Here is an 18,323-nt window from a genome sequence, read left to right as displayed (position 1 = left end):
TCTGGATGGGAAGAAACAAATCTCGATGTTATCCCTAAGTAACCCAGACATTTGCATTAGAATTTTCAGTTTTGTTGGTGGAACGTAAGATGCAACAAACAATTACGGCTTATTACTGCGCTGATTTCTGCTCCCTGAAACTATAATTATCCCAGCAGTTCTCGGCTGAAAGAATTTGTCTAAACCTGGCTATGAGCGCAGAATGGTAACTCGCTGCGTGTACTGGTTAATGCAGATTTGTTACCGCACTCCTCCGCTGCCAGGATTTTAGAAGAAACCGCGTGATACGTTTACAAGACTCTCCCAGGCATCAATATTTTTGTGTCCATTCATTTTGCTTATTATATTTAATAAGAACCACGCGGCAAAGCAGATGTCATCGTCTTATTTCCTTGTGTTTATTTTAAGTTTAGTTTTTAGTTTAAGTTCCTTTTTTTTTAAAGGGGATATTTCATCACCCCTGATCAACTCCAACCTTTTGCATCCTTAAATAGCCACTGCTCCACTGATTCCGGCACAGTTGGAATTTTTCCTCTAGGCCTGACTGTTCCCGAGCAATCATTGCAGTTAGTTTCAGTACAATTATGTAGTCTGTTGTCGGGTGGGCGGTGCCTATCTACTCCAGTCCAGGACCGCCCCTGAGGAGTAGAGTGTCTATAGAATTGCACTCATTGCTCGGGAATGGTGGGGGCTACAGAAAAAATTTAAACTGCACTAGAATCAGTGAAGTGGGGGCTATTCAAGAACACAAACAGCTTTGATTTGCAGGTTGTGAAAGGTCCTCTTCAAAGCTTTTCCTGCTGCTAATTTTTTTCTGCAATGTGTGGATGGGATCACCACCTCTCCAAGACCACACCGATGCTTAGAGAGTAGGGCTGAGCCGATCCTGAGATTTCGGGATTGATTTTAAAATCTGATTTCTGATCATTTTCCAGCCAATCCCGATCAAGAAATTTGCTCAATCGCCGATCGGGATTCGATCTTTTCCGATCGCTCAACCCCATTAGAGAGTGATTTTTCTTAAAATGCTCAGTAAATGATTGGAATTTCTTGACCTTATTTTATTTATAAAGGTTTATTAAAACACAGTATAAAAATACAAAGCGTACCACGACTAATACTATAGAGGTGTATACTGTATATATCTGTGCAATGTAGACTGCTCCGAACAACACGTGGACTTTCAGTTTCCTTCCATTGTCGTATCGGTGATATTGACAACCGGCTTTTCTTCTGCTTTGATATTTATGTTCCGATTTTAACGGAAATCTACACAACAAGCTTTATTTACATTAATAGGTACAAACGGGACGATTTATGAAAACGATCCAAAAAAAAAAGGTCTTTGTTGTCCATAGCAATCAATGATCGTGCAGCTTGGTTCACACTAGAGTGGTCTCTCCGTTGGTCGGGTGGACCCAACAACATAGGGGCGGAAAACTAAAATAGTGGTAACACTCCCCTTTACTTAAAGGGGTTTTCCAGTTCCCCGTCAATTTCCACACTGCTGACCTGTGCCCTATTTTTCGGCACCTTTATAGATTCTGACGCACTGAGGCCACCAGAACAGCGCATCGGTGCAGGGCCCCATCAAATATTGGTATCAAAATTGCCCAGGGCCCAGAAAACCCCTTCAAAGGTTTCTAGAAACCAATCATTGGCAATATACCTAAATTTAAGGATGTATAAACAGTTAAAGAAGTTGTAGAGGATCAGAAAAACATAGCTGCTGAAACAGCGCCCCACCTGTCTATGGGTTACGTCTGGTATTGCAGCTTAGCTCCACTGAACTAAATGGATCTGCACTGTAATACCGCACATAACCTGTGGACACGTGTGTCGCTGTTTTCGGAAGATATGTTTTTGCTTCATCAATTGTAACCCTTTAAGACATGGATGAAATTTTGGCAAACCTCATAACTTGTCCATGACTTTCATCCTCAGTGAGGTGAAGAGCGATTCCACGTTGTCATTGTAACTATTTCCAATTTAAATGTAAACTCAGCAAAAATATTGTATATCTGGAATGTAAGGGTTAATGGTTTTATCATATTAGGTGCTGGACTTCCGACTCAAAATCGTCTCCGCTTCCCGGCCCTTGGCTTCCCCCATGGCTTTAACGCCACTCATGTGAGGCTGATCAGCAGGTGTCTTGGCTGAATACATGGCAAGACGGAGCAGGATGCTTATTTTTTTTCGCCATCCTGCTTCGGTCTCTGTATCCCATTGAAAATAGGTGAGGCAGATTCAGGACAGAATCTGGAACGGATTTTAAGGTGGAATCTGTCTCGAAATCAGCACAACATTCCTGTTTGCAAACTTATCTTTAGGGCGCTGCTTGCACTGGGTTCAGCGTCAGCTGTCCGTTGTTCTGTTCTGTTGGAGGACCTTAGCAATGAGTGGTTACATCTGGAGTGTGAAGGACCCTATTGACCTGCACCTGGACGGAGTGGTAGTGTGCGCCATTGGCAAACCCTTTACATTCACCAAAAATCAGACCTCTCTACAGGAATTACAAGTAAACCCTCACATTAAGATCATCGGATGTGATATCTTAGATCTCGAGACATACGAAGAGTCCTAATAACCAGCTCTGGTGCAATGAATTTCTATTAAAAGGGGAAATCCACCTTAATACTTCTGTTGTCTGGAGATGCTCACGCTGTCACACTATTGATTTCAATGCTGCGGCACTATGAGCCTTGTGACAGATTCCCATTGATGGAGCTTTACAGAGTATCCGAAAAATCAGAAGGGACCTCCACTGATGGCGTCTTCTGACACCTCCCCAGGACATGACAGCGCTCATATTAAGGTGAATTTCCCTTAAGAAATACATATCTTGTAATTACAACACGGATCTGATACAGTACATGGAAATGGAGGCTAGAAATAATTTACTGTACATTCATGGGTGCGTAGATCAGTTCTATGGAGTAACCCGTGCATGCATAGAGCAAAATGCAATACAACCTGCTAGGCCTAGTGCAGCCCATTGGGGGTGCCATATGCCATATGGATCCAAAGATAGAAGCTCCTGTGTCACCCACCGCTCCCCTTACACGCCGCACAAGTTGCCTTTAATTCATATAAGCTCTTTGGAGCGATGTGATTTCCTATATGCATTCGGGTCTACAGCATTTCTGTACATGTTCTTGTAGATCTTCTCCATGCTCTCCTCGAATATGACCCTGTGACTCTTTCCTTTGTAGGCGGCCGCTCTATTGCACCAGAACTCCCCGTTGTCCAAGTGTACGGATTTATTCTGCGGAAACGAGAGGCTGTGGATGAAAAGGGGGGAAGAGTTATTCGCATCGGTCCGTGAAAGTGTGGCCACACAAATACAGAAGATTTCGAGGTCCTCCTAAAATGAAGTCTACCTATATAACCATGTCACCTTCTAATCACTGCAGTTATATCAGGACCAAATAACCGGCCAGGATGGAGGATACAGAAAACTTCTGGGCACATCTAAAATGAGAGGTGATAATTGTCTCATCTCTGGTGGTCCCACCATTGGCAACCCAACTGATCACTAGAAATGGGGTCTGGAGCATGTTCACGTAGCACAGAAGTTCTGTGGAGTTTCCACAGCAGAAAACGCTATGCCAAAAAGTTCAGGTTTTATTTGGACTTTATGACTTAAAAAGGGGTGCGGTTATCCGGGACTAAATGTTCTATAGGTCCTTATGGACCAGTAACTTAGGGTAAGTTGAGACAAGGGTTTTTGGACCGGTCCAAAAATTGGGTAGCCCCAACTGAAATCCAGTGCACTGCACCGGCATCCAGTCGCGCACTCCGCTCCGGATTAGGCCTAGTCGGGAGGTGCGAGTGTCTTCAGGCCGAATCGCGAGGCGAAATCAGCACAACATTCCTGTTTGCAAACTTATCTTTAGGGCGCTGCTTGCACTAGGTTCAGCGTCAGCTGTCCGTTGTTCTGTTCTGTTGGAGGACCGGAGCAATGAGTGGTTACATCTGGAGTGTGAAGGACCCTATTGACCTGGACGGAGTGGTAGTGTGCGCCATTGGCAACCCCTCTATATTTGCAATTGCGAGGCGAAACGGCCTGAAGAATGAGCACCTGAGCGTCTCCCATTGATTTCAACGGGAGCCCTCTTTTTGGTCAGGATTTTGAGTTGGATACGGCCTCAAAATCCTGACCAAAAAACTCTGTCTGAACTTACCCTTGACGTTCTAAATATCCCTATATTAACTCTGTCTGTGGCTGCTTACTTATACTTACCGGGCCCCTCGTAGTCCCCCAGTAAACCTCGACTTCTGTGCGCATACGCCCGACCTCAGGTGCATGCGCAGTGAAGACAATGTGCACTTCCCCAGCTTCAGTGCAGTACCAGGAGCTCCAGAAAGGAGTCCGAAGAGTCTGATCAAACTCATCTCTGGGCAAGTAGAAACTTAAAAAAACTATTTTTTTTTTTCCCATTGTGGCCACGGACTTCGTTCATTGGGACACTAAGCCACTGATCCATAAGGACCTATAGGTGACAGTCCCAAACAGGTTCCCTTTAAAGATACAGATTAAATATTTACAACATTAAAAAGAACTAAAAATGTCTCCTCTCCATCTCTAAGCCATGAAACTACAATTCCACACGAGACGTTCCCTGTAATTGTATTATTCAGGTGACATGAAACCCAAGTTCCGCTTCCTCAGAAGCCAAAAATGTCTGCTGGGGACTTCTTCCAAGTATCCCTGGAAGTTGGTCCTGCAGGCAGATAATCTGGGCAGGTTCTTCGTGAGCAGCGCTCAGCGGGATTGAACCTCCCGGTAATAAAATACATTTTTAGTAGCAGTGGATTTAATTAAAAGAAGTCGCTACCTAAATAGACTGTACGAGCGGGAACGGCTCTCTGAGGACTGCCAACGTACTGTCCCATTACACAAAAAGTGTGCCCACAGGCGGACTGACTACAGAGAGAAGATAGCGCCGCACGTGCTCCATCTTCATGCCTCAGCCCTGGCTCTGAGGGAGCCGGCAGGTAGAGGGTTAATGCCAAGTCTATGTGATAAGTAAAACAAACACTACTGGGGTATGCAAGAAATGGAGTGAGGAGGGTGTTATATAGGGGATGTCTAAAAACAGTCAAAAACACATCTCGATAGGACGAGTGACAGAAATAAGAAGGAGGTTATGGAGAAGTGTTAAAGGGGCTGCCCATGAAGAAGCCGATCGCTGTGGATCCGGCTTCTCTACCCATGATGCTCATTTGTTTTCGGTGGGGGAGACCACAAGCGGTCATACATTTTCCCTGCAATTGCCTTACAGATCCACCAGTAAAGTCCATCAACTAATGCGGGGACTGACAGAGATAGTAATGGGACAGTACGGCGCTCGGGGGTTAACACTGCCACCATACAACCCGGCGTCAGCCATTGGGATAAGTAGGGGGTCTTCAAAAACCTCGCCATTCACGACATATGAAGTTTGTGCACTATGACGGATGGTGGCAGCCATTTATGATATTTAGATTTCAGACTTTACGACGTCTGGCATATTGGACGCCGGTCTTTATAGCCTCAGCGATGGAGGAAGAGGAGTCTCAGTTAGGAGGAGGCGCCGGTCTACATGGAGTGATATCTATGCCAGTGTGTAGCCGCCATAGATTTCACTCTTCATTTGCACCAGAAAACTGGCGTTGGTAATATTATATGTAACCCACGAAAGTGGCGTGGAAGGCGCAATAACGCCACTTACGACAATGGCACTTATAAAGTTGCACAACCGAGGATTGCGAATTTTACATGTCAAGTATCTGGTGTAAATCTCCCCCAGTTAGACAGCGTGGTAAGTCGTGGTCACGGAGCATAACTCTTACCTTTCAGGGGCTAATGGCCCACAAAAAACTAGATTATTACAAAGCTCACCTGTCCCGCAGCTCTCTGGCCTTCCTGTCATCGAGATCCTTCCACGATACGTTCTTGTCCTGGAAGAATATATAAATCATTTACAGGGTTGGACGTCAGAAAATTTTTTCTTTCACCTTATTTGCTGGTTGGACTACTAGATATGATGGTTGGACTACTAGATATGATGGTTGGACTACTAGATATGATGGTTGGACTACTAGATATGATGGTTGGACTACTAGATATGATGGTTGGACTACTAGATATGATGGTTGGACTACTAGATATGATGGTTGGACTACTAGATATGATGGCTGGACTACTAGATATGATGGTTTGACTACTAGATATGATGGCTGGACTACTAGATATGATGGTTTGACTACTAGATATGATGGTTTGACTACTAGATATGATGGTTGGACTACTAGATATGATGGTTGGACTACTAGATATGATGGTTTGACTACAAGATATGATGGCTGGACTACTAGATATGATGGTTTGACTACTAGATATGATGGTTGGACTACTAGATATGATGGCTGGACTACTAGATATGATGGTTGGACTACTAGATATTATGGTTGGACTACTAGATATGATGGTTTGACTACTAGATATGATGGTTTGACTACTAGATATGATGGTTGGACTACTAGACAGGATGGTTTGACTACTAGATATGATGGTTGGACTACTAGATATGATGGTTGGACTACTAGATATGATGGTTGGACTACTAGACAGGATGGTTTGACTACTAGATATGATGGATCATAAAATCCATTAACCCATTCCCAATGGTTTCATCTCCCCATCTCAGAACCATGCAGTCTCCATAGCAACCAGGCCTGTTCATGTCATCAGGCCTGAAGATCATGGCTACCTTTAGCCTTGTTGTGATCTGAAAGGGTCGGGGTTAGAGATTTCCAGGAGAGCAGCCGTGTCACCGCCATTTTGTGCTGTTAGTAATTTTGCAGCTTACCGTAAATAAGAGACATTTTGATTTCCACATTACAAGGCAGCCATTTTGTTTGACAGATTAGATGGCAGCCATTCAGTAATTTAGACTGCAAGCCTTTTCTTACTATAGAATCCATCCAGTATGACATCCATTCTTTACGTTGTAATAAACGGTGGCCATTTTGTGATATCGACTACATGGCAGCCATCATCCTCCTTAAGTAAAGTGGCAGCCATTTTATGCTATGGCTTTTTAGTAGCTTACATTGCATGAGAGACTTTTTGTACTATACAGTCCGTGTCAGCCATTTTACACAGCACATGCAGTGGCAGCCATTTTGAGCTATGGTTTATAGCCTTTCTGTGCATGGCAGCCATTTTGTACCTTACATTAGGTGACGGCCATTTTATTTATTCATGAAATGGGAGGTTTTTAGTAACTTACGTTGCATGATTTTTTTTTCTACTATACAATCCATATCAGCCATTATACACAGAGTGGCCATTTTGCACTCTACATTACAAGGCAGCCATTTTGTTCTGTGGATGGATTACATGACAATTTTCTTAGTAGCTTACACTACACGGCAACCTTTTGGTGCTGTAGATTCCATGGCAGCCACTTTGTACACACCATTATATGGTGGCCAATGAATAACATAGCAGCCATTTTGTTCTGTATAATACACAGCTGCCATTCAGTCTCTTTTTGCACTACAGATTAAATGACATCTACATTATATGGCAGCCATTTTCTTCCATTACGGCATCCATTTTGTTTTATACACTAAATGGAACCCAATTCAGGATTCATGATGGCAACCAATTTCTTCTTTGTATTATACGGGATTCAGGTTGTGTTATGGATTACTAATCCAGTTTTACTACATCATTGATACGTCAAACGAGACGATTTCGGTTTTCTAATTCATTCCTATGAACGCCGCATTAGCAAAACAAAATGGCGGCTCCGTCACAGACATCTCATCCTACGAGTTAAGATCTCCCGTCTCCATTAACATTGGATATCTCATCTGTAATCCTATTATGAAAACTGTTCCTCGTCCTTGACACAAACTCACACTTGGATTTCCGCAGAGTGAATTGGAGTCGTAAAAAAAAAAAATTAAATAAAAATATAAAAGGCGGCCATGTGAAGTAATGAGCCACAAATTGATGAATATTTTTAATTAAATGTTACCGGATTGAGAGAAGGAAAGAAAATTCCTATGGGTTATAAATTTGAGAGAATCTACGGAGGCCTTGAAATCGCTGGTGCTTGCCATTCGCCACTCATGCCTTTAAACTCCCACGGCAGATGAACATTTGTAAAGCCCAACATCAGAATCGCATTTCAAAGCTCAGCGATCTCTCCTGCTAATATCTTCTTGTTAGACATCTGATCATTTGTACTGCTTAGCTGTAATTACGGCCGCGCTCAGATACACCACATCCTTCGCAAAAACTTTATCGCCCCTGACTCCTGTTATTGACCCCCATACTGTGATAATATATATATATAAAGGATTGTCAAATATAAGACAGAAAAGCAGACTGTATTTACTTTAGGATGAAAGTATAGTCCAGCTCTGAGGCCTACGCTTGGCAGTAAGGCCAAACCTATCTGTAGGGCCAAGAGAGTGACCTGGGCGGGTACATGGCATAACGGTGGGCGGCACTTCCTGCAAGGTTGGCCACCACAAAGAATGTTTGCTTCTTGGTATACATTAAAGGGAATGTGTCACCAGAACCAGCATATCACCCCAGCCCTGCAGATAGATAGGTTACTGTCACCAGACCCAGCATATCACCCTAGCCCTGCAGATAGATAGGTTACTGTCACCAGAACCAGCATATCACCCCAGCCCTGCAGATAGATAGGTTACTGTCACCAGACCCAGCATATCACCCCAGCCCTGCAGATAGATAGGTTAGTATCAGCAGAACCAGAATATCACCCCAGTCCTGAAGATAGATAGGTTAGTGTCACCAGAACCAGCATATCACCCCAGCCCTGCAGATAGATAGGTTAGTATCACCAGAACCAGAATATCACCCCAGTCCTGCAGATAGATAGGTTAGTGTCACCAGAACCAGTATATCACCCCAGCCCTGCAGATAGATAGGTTACTGTCACCAGACCCAGCATATCACCCCAGCCCTGCAGATAGATAGGTTACTGTCACCAGACCCAGCATATCACCCTAGCCCTGCAGATAGATAGGTTAGTATCACCAGAACCAGAATATCACCCCAGTCCTGAAGATAGATAGGTTAGTGTCACCAGAACCAGCATATCACCCCAGCCCTGCAGATAGATAGGTTAGTGTCACCAGAACCAATATATCACCCCAGTCCTGCAGATACATAGGTTAGTGTCACCAGAACCAGCATATCACCCCAGCCCTACAGATAGATAGGTTAGTGTCACCAGAACCAGTATATCACCCCAGCCCTACAGATAGGTTAGTGTCACCAGAACCAGCATATCACCCCAGCCCTGCAGATAGATAGGTTACTGTCACCAGACCCAGCATATCACCCCAGCCCTGCAGATAGATAGGTTACTGTCACCAGACCCAGCATATCACCCCAGTCCTGCAGATAGATAGGTTAGTATCACCAGAACCAGAATATCACCCCAGTCCTGCAGATAGATAGGTTAGTGTCACCAGAACCAGCATATCACCCCAGCCCTACAGATAGATAGGTTACTGTCACCAGAACCAGTATATCACCCCAGTCCTGCAGATAGATAGGTTAGTATCACCAGAACCAGAATATCACCCCAGTCCTGCAGATAGATAGGTTAGTGTCACCAGAACTAGCATATCACCCCAGCCCCGCAGATAGATAGGTTAATGTCACCCGACCCAGCATATCACCCCAGCCCTGCAGATAGATAGGTTACTGTCCCCAGACCCAGCATATCACCTCAGTCCTGCAGATAGATAGGTTAGTTTCACCAGAACCAGCATATCACCCCAGCTCACCAGACCCTAATGGGGGGCAATGCTGTTAGATTTGGTGAGCCTACCCTGTCTATCTGCGGCGCTATGTTGATATACTGGGGTCTAGTGACAGACACACTTTAGAGGGGTTTTCTAATCACAACACCTTTTTTTTCTATACTGATAACCTGTCCAAAATATCCGTTTGGTGGGGTCCCACTCACAGCCCCTGCAACGATCAGCTGATCTGGCTGACTCTGATAAAGGGGTCCATCGGGATTCTGTCGTTTTTAAACTGAAAACGTAGGTAAAAGTGCAGGACTTATTCCTCCGCTATTTCTGCAGACCTGAACATAGCCTTAGAAGCATTGGCACAGACTGAATCCATAATAATGAAATATGAGGAAACTCACAAAGTTTAGCCTCTGCCGGATACCGTGCGTCCTTAATATATGTTTGACTCGTTCGTGGGTTTCCTTCCAGTTAGCGGATTCTTGGTGATCGGTCTGAAACCTACAAGAAGCAGATGGACAAGGTATAAGGAACATGATTCACTGCAGTGATACATAACAAGGTAGGTGCATATAACTCGACAAGTGGAGCTTTACCATATTATAAAGGTAAGTACAATTTATATAGAAACACATAGAGAAAATTAAAAACACACAAAGCAGCAGCAGCCGCAGAAGCCGCGCTCCATAGGGGGCACTGAGACAGATACAGACATTAGGTATATGATATTTGCATTATCTTTGTATATAAATGTGAGGTTCTTAGCGCACTATTTGATCAAATCGTGTGAACCTTTTGTCTTTCTATCTACAGATATTTAATAACAGTGTGAATACCTTGCATCTTCCACATTCCCAATTCACCTGTTCGTCAAGGGAAACAGTCAATAAGTTTGTCGACAGTCCCACCCCTCACAGCTTGTCAGAGTTTCTATAAAGTAGGTTATTTTTTTTTTCCTATATTATTTCACAGCACAGTGCTCGATATAAAAACTGCACAACCCAAAACCCAACAGGAAAGCTCAGAGATGGCAAGGAACGGCTGAGTGATTTCAGCTTTGGCGCGCTTTCCGTCAGTGTCAGACTGCGAATGGAGTGACAGGGCACAGGAGAGACTGATGCTCCATTCCAAATCTTCTTTGTGGTCTTGGGGATGGGCAAAATATGGTTACCCCAAGGTGGTCATCAGGACTGTGCAATTGAAGGATGTTTAAAAACAGGGGTCTGAGTCAGGCTGTGGGAGCAGAGTTGGAGTAGGAGTCAGAGCAGAGACCTTTAACCATAGGCCCAATGGTGCCGTTGCACAAGGCCCTATGGTAGCCCCTTTGGGACACCAGGCAGCACTGCTCCACCATCTGGGCCAGGACTCTTGTCCCGGGAATAGGCACAATGTAGTGATGTCACTTACATCAAGTCTGTTGCTCCGAGACTCTGGGGTGGACCAGAGACAGAAGAGAACAGGGGGACGGGGAAAGGTGAGTAGTAGGTTTTTATTTTTCTTTATTTGTTTGATAAATTGTACCGGGGACACTGAAGGGGGGCATTATACACTGACAAAAAACTGAGAGGGCAACTGGATAGGAACAAGAGACTGTGGGGGGCAACTAGATGGGACCACTAAATACTGTTGCTGTGTTGCATCTGGGGTAACATGGTGGCTCACTGGTTGGCACTGCAGCTTTGCAGCGCTGGAGTCCTGGGTTCAAATACTGCCATGAACAACATCTGCAAGGAGTTTGTATGTTCTCTCCATGTTTGCATGGATTTCCTCCCATTCTACAGAGACATACTGATAGGAAAAAATGTTATGTTATGTAGAGACATGTTGTTGTACAGGTTAATATGTGATGGGCCACTTGGGTTGGGGCAGGTTAATGTCTCAGGGCCACTAGGGAGGCATTATACTGTGTGAGGGCCACTAAGGGGCATTATATGTAGAATGTATGTATGTAGAAGCCGCCGAGGAGGTATTATAATTTGGATGAATAAGTGGCAATGGTGGGGCCACTTATGAAATCTTTGCACTGGGCCCACCAATGTGTTCCACGGTTAGAGTCAGGCTTTGTGGTCTGAGTCCGAGTTTGTGGTTTGCCCTGGTTGCAATCAGTAGGTGTCAGTGGTCAGACCCTCGCGGCTCTAGAATCTACCACCTAACACCTACACAGGGATTCATGACGGAAATGTCCCCCATTCCATTGGGTAAAAAGCCCCCTGTACTTTTTGCTTAGAGACTTGTGGATCGTCAGTGCCGTCATAGACATTCATGTGACTGCAATACGAATATGCATTACCATTGATTCTTATCAAAGCCTTGTATTTATTACAGTCATATATAACCCATGAAGATTGCTGCAGAAACCAGGAGAACGGGCGCACTAAATATTATGGGCCAAAAGTCCCTTCCATCCAAAAGAGACTTATTACCAGTGATACATCCTTACTTCTGTTCTAACCGCTCAGTGCACAGAATTGTAATTTCTTGTCTTCACATACGAGATTCTCAGTGAGTTGCACTTTGTAATTCCACCCTCCGACCACTAGGGGGCACTGTCACCTCACTAATAGAGAAAGCCACGGCACAGTCGGCGTCGGGCGGGAAATAATTAGCAGTCCTTTATGGCAAAATCTTAAAAATGTAAATAAAAGGATTAGTGTTAAATGTGAAGTCGTAGTATTATAAATTGTATGTTCGCATTACGTAAATTCATCAAGACTCTTTTTACCGCTGCGCCAAATGACACTCGCCCCGAGTGCTTAAGGCTTAAACTGCAGAAATATTTGCAGATTGTGTCTCCATGCTTATTACTTACTATATGGAAACTAAACCGCGTGTTCCTTTCAATCAGATCAGAAGAGACAATGCAAAGAAATGCAGAACTGCGGTGGCTGGAAATTAAAAAACAGACTGAACGCAGGAGGGAACCTGTAACTAAATCCTACCCCCCTGGTCTCATACCCACAGGGGAAAGAGATTACCTACCAGCGGGAGGGCACCACATCATTTTTCATATACAGTTATGTGAACTAGAACAATACTGCCGCTAGATCTCTCTTAGATATTACTGTTACTGTTAATGATAGAGGCACAGATAGTGCTGCCTTGCCCATACAATGGATGAGGCTCGTGTGTAAGAGACTGTCGCTTCAGTGTTTAGGTTTCCGTATAGCGTGGTTACTGTACTAGAGAGAGGCATATATACTGCCTTCGAAAATTCTGCAGAAAACGTACATACAGATAGTGCTGTCTCCTTGTCTTTCCGTACATATGCCTGACTCTTTCTACAAAATATACAGATACTGATAGTATTGCTCCCCTCTCTCTGCCTATAAATACACATTAAACCTATAAATTGTATACTATATCTACATATAGGGATAGATAGTACTGCAACCCTGTCTCTTTCTGTAAAAATTATTGCTGAAAGTACTCCCTCTATCTGGGTCACCCTGTAAAATATCTAGATATAGATAGTACTGCCTCCCAGTCTCCCTGTAAAATACATAGACACAGACAGTACTACAACCTTGTTTCTTTCTTTAAAATATACTGTTATACCCCAAACCAACCACCCCGCCCCTCCCCCCCATATAACGGTCACCAACGAAGAGGAAGATGAGACTCCACGGACTGTTATACCCCAAACTACCCCCACCATACCCACCACTCACCCACCCGAGTCCAACTTCCCCCCACACACACACTTTACTAGCTTTGGCAATGCCAAATATCTATTCGGACGTGCCAATAACGCTTTTTTGATTTGATTACTGAATGCGTAGTGTTTTATCCTGTAAAATTTATGGGTACCCTTAGTACGGCCTCTTGGTCTCCTGTTATATAAATACTGTAGGTACAGATAGTACTGGTCCCTGGTCTCTTCCTGTCAAATATACACATGCAAAGAGTACTGTAACTCTGTCTCTTCCTGTAAAATATATAGGTACAGATAGCACTGTAACCCTCTCTCATTCTATAACATATACTGTATAGGCATTGATAGAACTACATCCTAAATTACCATGAAAAAAAATGATAGGTACAGACTCTACTGCCTCCTGGTCTCTTCCTATAAAATACAGTCCTATGAAAAAGTTTGGGCACCCCTATTAATCTTAATCATTTTTAGTTCTAGATATTTTGGTGTTTGCAGCAGCCATTTCAGTTTGATATATCTAATAACTGATGGACACAGTAATATTTCAGGATTGAAATGAGGTTTATTGTACTAACAGAAAATGTGCAATATGCATTAAACCAAAATTTGACCGGTGCAAAAGTATGGGCACCTCAACAGAAAAGTGACATTAATATTTAGTACATCCTCCTTTTGCAAAGATAACAGCCTCTAGTCGCTTCCTGTAGCTTTTAATCAGTTCCTGGATCCTGGATAAAGGTATTTTGGACCATTTCTTTCTACAAAACAATTCAAGTTCAGTTAAGTTTGATGGTCGCCGAACATGGACAGCCCGCTCTCAAATGATCTGAAAACAAAGATTGTTCAACATAGTTGTTCAGGGGAAGGATACAAAACGTTGTCTCAGAGATTTAACCTGTCAGTTTCCACTGTGAGGAACATAGTAAGGAAATGGAAGACCACAGGGACAGTTCTTGTTAAGCCCAGAAGTGGCAGGCCAAGAAAAATATCAGAAAGGCAGAGAAGAAGAATGGTGAGAACAGTCAAGGACAATCCACAGACCACCTCCAAAGAGCTGCAGCATCATCTTGCTGCAGATGGTGTCACTGTGCATCGGTCAGCAATACAGCGCACTTTGCACAAGGAGAAGCTGCATGGGAGAGTGATGAGAAAGAAGCCGTTTCTGCACGTACGCCACAAATAGAGTTGCCTGAGGTATGAAAAAGCACATTTGGACAAGGCAGCTTCATTTTGGAAACAAAAATTGAGTTGTTTGGTTATAAAAAAAGGCGTTATGCATGGCGTCCAAAAAGAAACAGCATTCCAAGAAAAACACATGCTACCCACTGTAAAATTTGGTGGAGGTTCCATCATGCTTTGGGGCTGTGTGGATAATGCCGGCATCGGGAATCTTGTTAAAGTTGAGGGTCGCATGGATTTCACTCAGTATCAGCAGATTCTTGAGAATAATGTTCAAGAATCAGTGACGAAGTTGAAGTTACGCCGGGGATGGATATTTCAGCAAGACAATGATCCAAAACACCGCTCCAAATCCTCAGGCATTCATGCAGAGGAACAATTACAATGTTCTGGAATGGCCATCCCAGTCCCCAGACCTGAATATCATTGAACATCTGTGGGATGATTTGAAGCGGGCTGTCCATGCTCGGCGACCATCTAACTTAACTGAACTTGAATTGTTTGTCCAAAATACCTTTATCCAGGAACTGATTAAAAGCTACAGGAAGCGACTAGAGGCTGTTATCTTTGCAAAAGGAGGATGTACTAAATATTAATGTCACTTTTCTGTTGAGGTGCCCATACTTTTGCACCGGTCAAATTTTGGTTTAATGCATATTGCACATTTTCTGTTAGTACAATAAACCTCATTTCAATCCTGAAATATTACTGTGTCCATCAGTTATTAGATATATCAAACTGAAATGGCTGCTGCAAACACCAAAATATTTAGAACTAAAAATGATTAAGATTAATAGGGGTGCCCAAACTTTTTCATAGGACTGTATATAGGCATAGATAGTACTGCCTCCTTGTCTCTTATTGTAAAATATACAGATACCAATGGTCTCTCCCTGTGAAATATATAGGTAAATACAGTATTGCTTCTCTGTTTCTCCCTGTAAAAGATGTAGGTACAGATAATACTGCAGCCCTGTCTCTTTCTGCACAATATATAGGCACTGATACTACTACCTCCTGGTCTCTTCCTGTGAATAATATACTCTGTGTCTAGGACATTGTATATCAACATACTACGCTTTACAGAATTATGGGGGAATCCTGGGTGTCAAATCCTAGCACCATAATTGGGGGCTTATTTTAATTTTTGCTATGAGGACCCCTCCTCTCCTGTAATTTGTGGTGCTTTTGTGTTACTATGGGTCTTGTCCTAGGCTTAACCCTATATACCCCTACTACTATTTCGATATCGAGCCAGTATACAGACTCGATATAAGATACTGTGGGTAGAAATGTCCTCGGACAAACGATGTCCTTGTAACAGTCCCGTAGGATCTCCCAAACCCCTGACTGCTGATCACTATGCACAAGTCTCGCTCCATCCAGATGCTATAAATTACTTCCAATGTAATGTACTCCTCTCACTCCTCAATCACTGCTTAGGTTTCCTTATCGATATTAGATGTGACTTTAGAAGATCTTCTCGGGCTCCGCTTCTTGGACCAATCAAGCTTACAATTTAATTTAAGGCCCAGGAAGATAAATAGACTTACGGAAGGTCACAAGATGCTGACACCAGCGCTGGAGCTGGAATCCCCGAGAAGTCTCTGCCTATCACTGCTGATCGATACAACTAGCTGCAGATCCTCCACCATATTACGTCCTATTGAGTATGTGTAAGGATAAATCACTCGTGATATATTAATGGCTTTGACAACTTCACATGAAATTAGAACTTGAGAAGAACTGCTCCGAAATATTTACGATTCATTATCTTGGCATAAATGACTTCAAGAATCCTGGTGACTCCCTATAGAAGTCAAAGATGACAAGTACTATCCATTCCGTACAGAGAAGAAGATTGTATAGTATATTGTTTCTATGGATCCTTAAAGGGATTCTACCATTAAAATCACATTTTTTGTCGATCACATGTCGGGATAGCCTTATAGCCTTAAGAAAGGCTATTCTTCTCCTATCTTTAGATGTCTCCTCCGCGCCGCCGTTCGGTACAAATCCCGGTTTTCGTCTGTATGCAAATGAGTTCTCTCGCAGCACTGGGGGCGTTCCCAATGCTGCGAGAGAACTCTTGAGCGCCGCCTCCATCTTCTTCAGGAACGGCCTTCTCTGCGTGTCTTCTTCCGGAGCTGGGTTCAAACTTCTAGGTCTGTGGCCTCAGGCAGAGCCGACTGCGCATGCCCACGGCCACAAGAAAAAGTACACACACTTATGCGTAAGTGGTCATTTTTCTTGTGGCCTGTGGGCATGAGCAGTCTGCTCTGCCTGAGGCTTAGAAATTTCAACCTAGCTCTGGAAGAAGACGCGCAGAGAGGCCGTTCCTGAAGAAGATGGAGGCGGTGCTGGAGATTTCTCTTACAGCATTGGGGACGCCCCCCGTGCTGTTTGAGCACTGGGAACCGCCCCCAGTGCTGCGAGAGAACCGAACGGCGGTGCAGAGAAGACATCTAAAGGTAGGAGAAGAATAGCCTTTCTTAAGGCTATTCCTACGTGTGACTGACAACAAATGGGATTTTAATGGTAGAATCCCTTTAAAATGGGGTTGCCAAGCTAATAAAGAATATTGTGAGATGGTTGTAAAACAGGAAATACATTCATAGCACATCGACCCAGCACCAGAATGGCTGCAACATGGCTCAGTCTCCCAATGGTCACAACCTCTTGGTCTAGTTTTGACTTGTTGGCATAAGACACGGGACCAATGGATCTAATCCCTGGCTGTAGTGGGGAAAAAAATAATTGAACCCTTATATTAAAGATTTTAAAGAAGTTGGGAAAAGGTATTCCAAATAATGGAATTGGAGTGTGGGTGTCTCAGGAGCTCTTCCTATAAATAAAGGCACACAAGGCCTGGTTACTGACCGATGGGATCTTCTGAAGAAGGACTTGTTAGAGTGAAACATTCAGGATACCTCAATGTTATAGGACTATAAACATGTTATAGAGATATACGATGCTGGAAACAGCTACAAAGGCGCTGCTAAAGACTTGAGTGTTTGTCAATTCATGGTGAGATAAACAGGGCCAGATTTACTTGCTGCAACAAGTATCTATTCATACCGTATACTAGAGATGAAATTCATGGTGACAGGTGCAGGTTAATGTATGTGTCACATTACACAAGTCATTTTAAGATGTAAAAACTGAATATGTACAAGGCATAAGAGTTACAGGTGGCAATCACAGTGGCGGTATTATATAAAGGCACATAACTCCTCTGCAAGGAATGATACATAATACTGCCTAGTAAAACATACAGGGCACTACATACACTTCTTAAAAGGATCTGCTCTTCCCCCTACATAGGCCAAGTGTGCCTAGTGTCTGGTATCTTACCTCCGGCCCATTCACTTCAATATTAAGGAATTGCAATACCAGACACAACCATGTGTTAGAGTGGCGCTATTTCTTTAATAAGAACTAAGCCTATTTTTTGTGCTAGACTTTAATGCCCTCTCATAATAAAAGTATCGCTAAATTCTAAATATTCATGAAGAACAAATATTGAAACCACTTTGTTTCTAATCTGTTTTTATTTTCCGTTTATAGATTTTGTTTTTTAAATTCTATTTTCTGTACATGATTATGGGGCCGGCCATCTTGCCTTGGCTTCTTTTCTAGACATATTCTGTGCAAGGAAGAGATAAGATGTGACATCATCTACTGTCAGTAGTGC

The 18,323-nt window shown here is 43.3% G+C and overlaps 1 protein-coding gene across 1 annotated transcript in view; it reads right to left on the bottom strand.

Annotated features, from left to right (window-relative positions):
- Positions 1-1,142: 1,142 nt before the first annotated feature.
- SPATA6 (spermatogenesis associated 6) overlaps positions 1,143-18,323 on the bottom strand; it is a 53,892-nt gene continuing 36,711 nt past the window's right edge. The window contains exons 8-10 of the mRNA XM_075286254.1: positions 10,197-10,296; positions 5,885-5,943; positions 1,143-3,281 (exon numbers count right to left, since the gene is read on the bottom strand). Of these exons, the coding sequence (XP_075142355.1) occupies positions 3,086-3,281; positions 5,885-5,943; positions 10,197-10,296 (355 nt within the window). The 3' untranslated portion in view covers positions 1,143-3,085. The remainder of the gene's footprint in view (positions 3,282-5,884; positions 5,944-10,196; positions 10,297-18,323) is intronic.

The sequence above is a fragment of the Leptodactylus fuscus genome, chromosome 9 (assembly GCF_031893055.1).
Source record: "Leptodactylus fuscus isolate aLepFus1 chromosome 9, aLepFus1.hap2, whole genome shotgun sequence".
In the NCBI taxonomy this organism is placed as follows: Eukaryota; Metazoa; Chordata; class Amphibia; order Anura; family Leptodactylidae; genus Leptodactylus; species Leptodactylus fuscus.
This window is presented reverse-complemented; position numbering and strand designations above follow the sequence as displayed.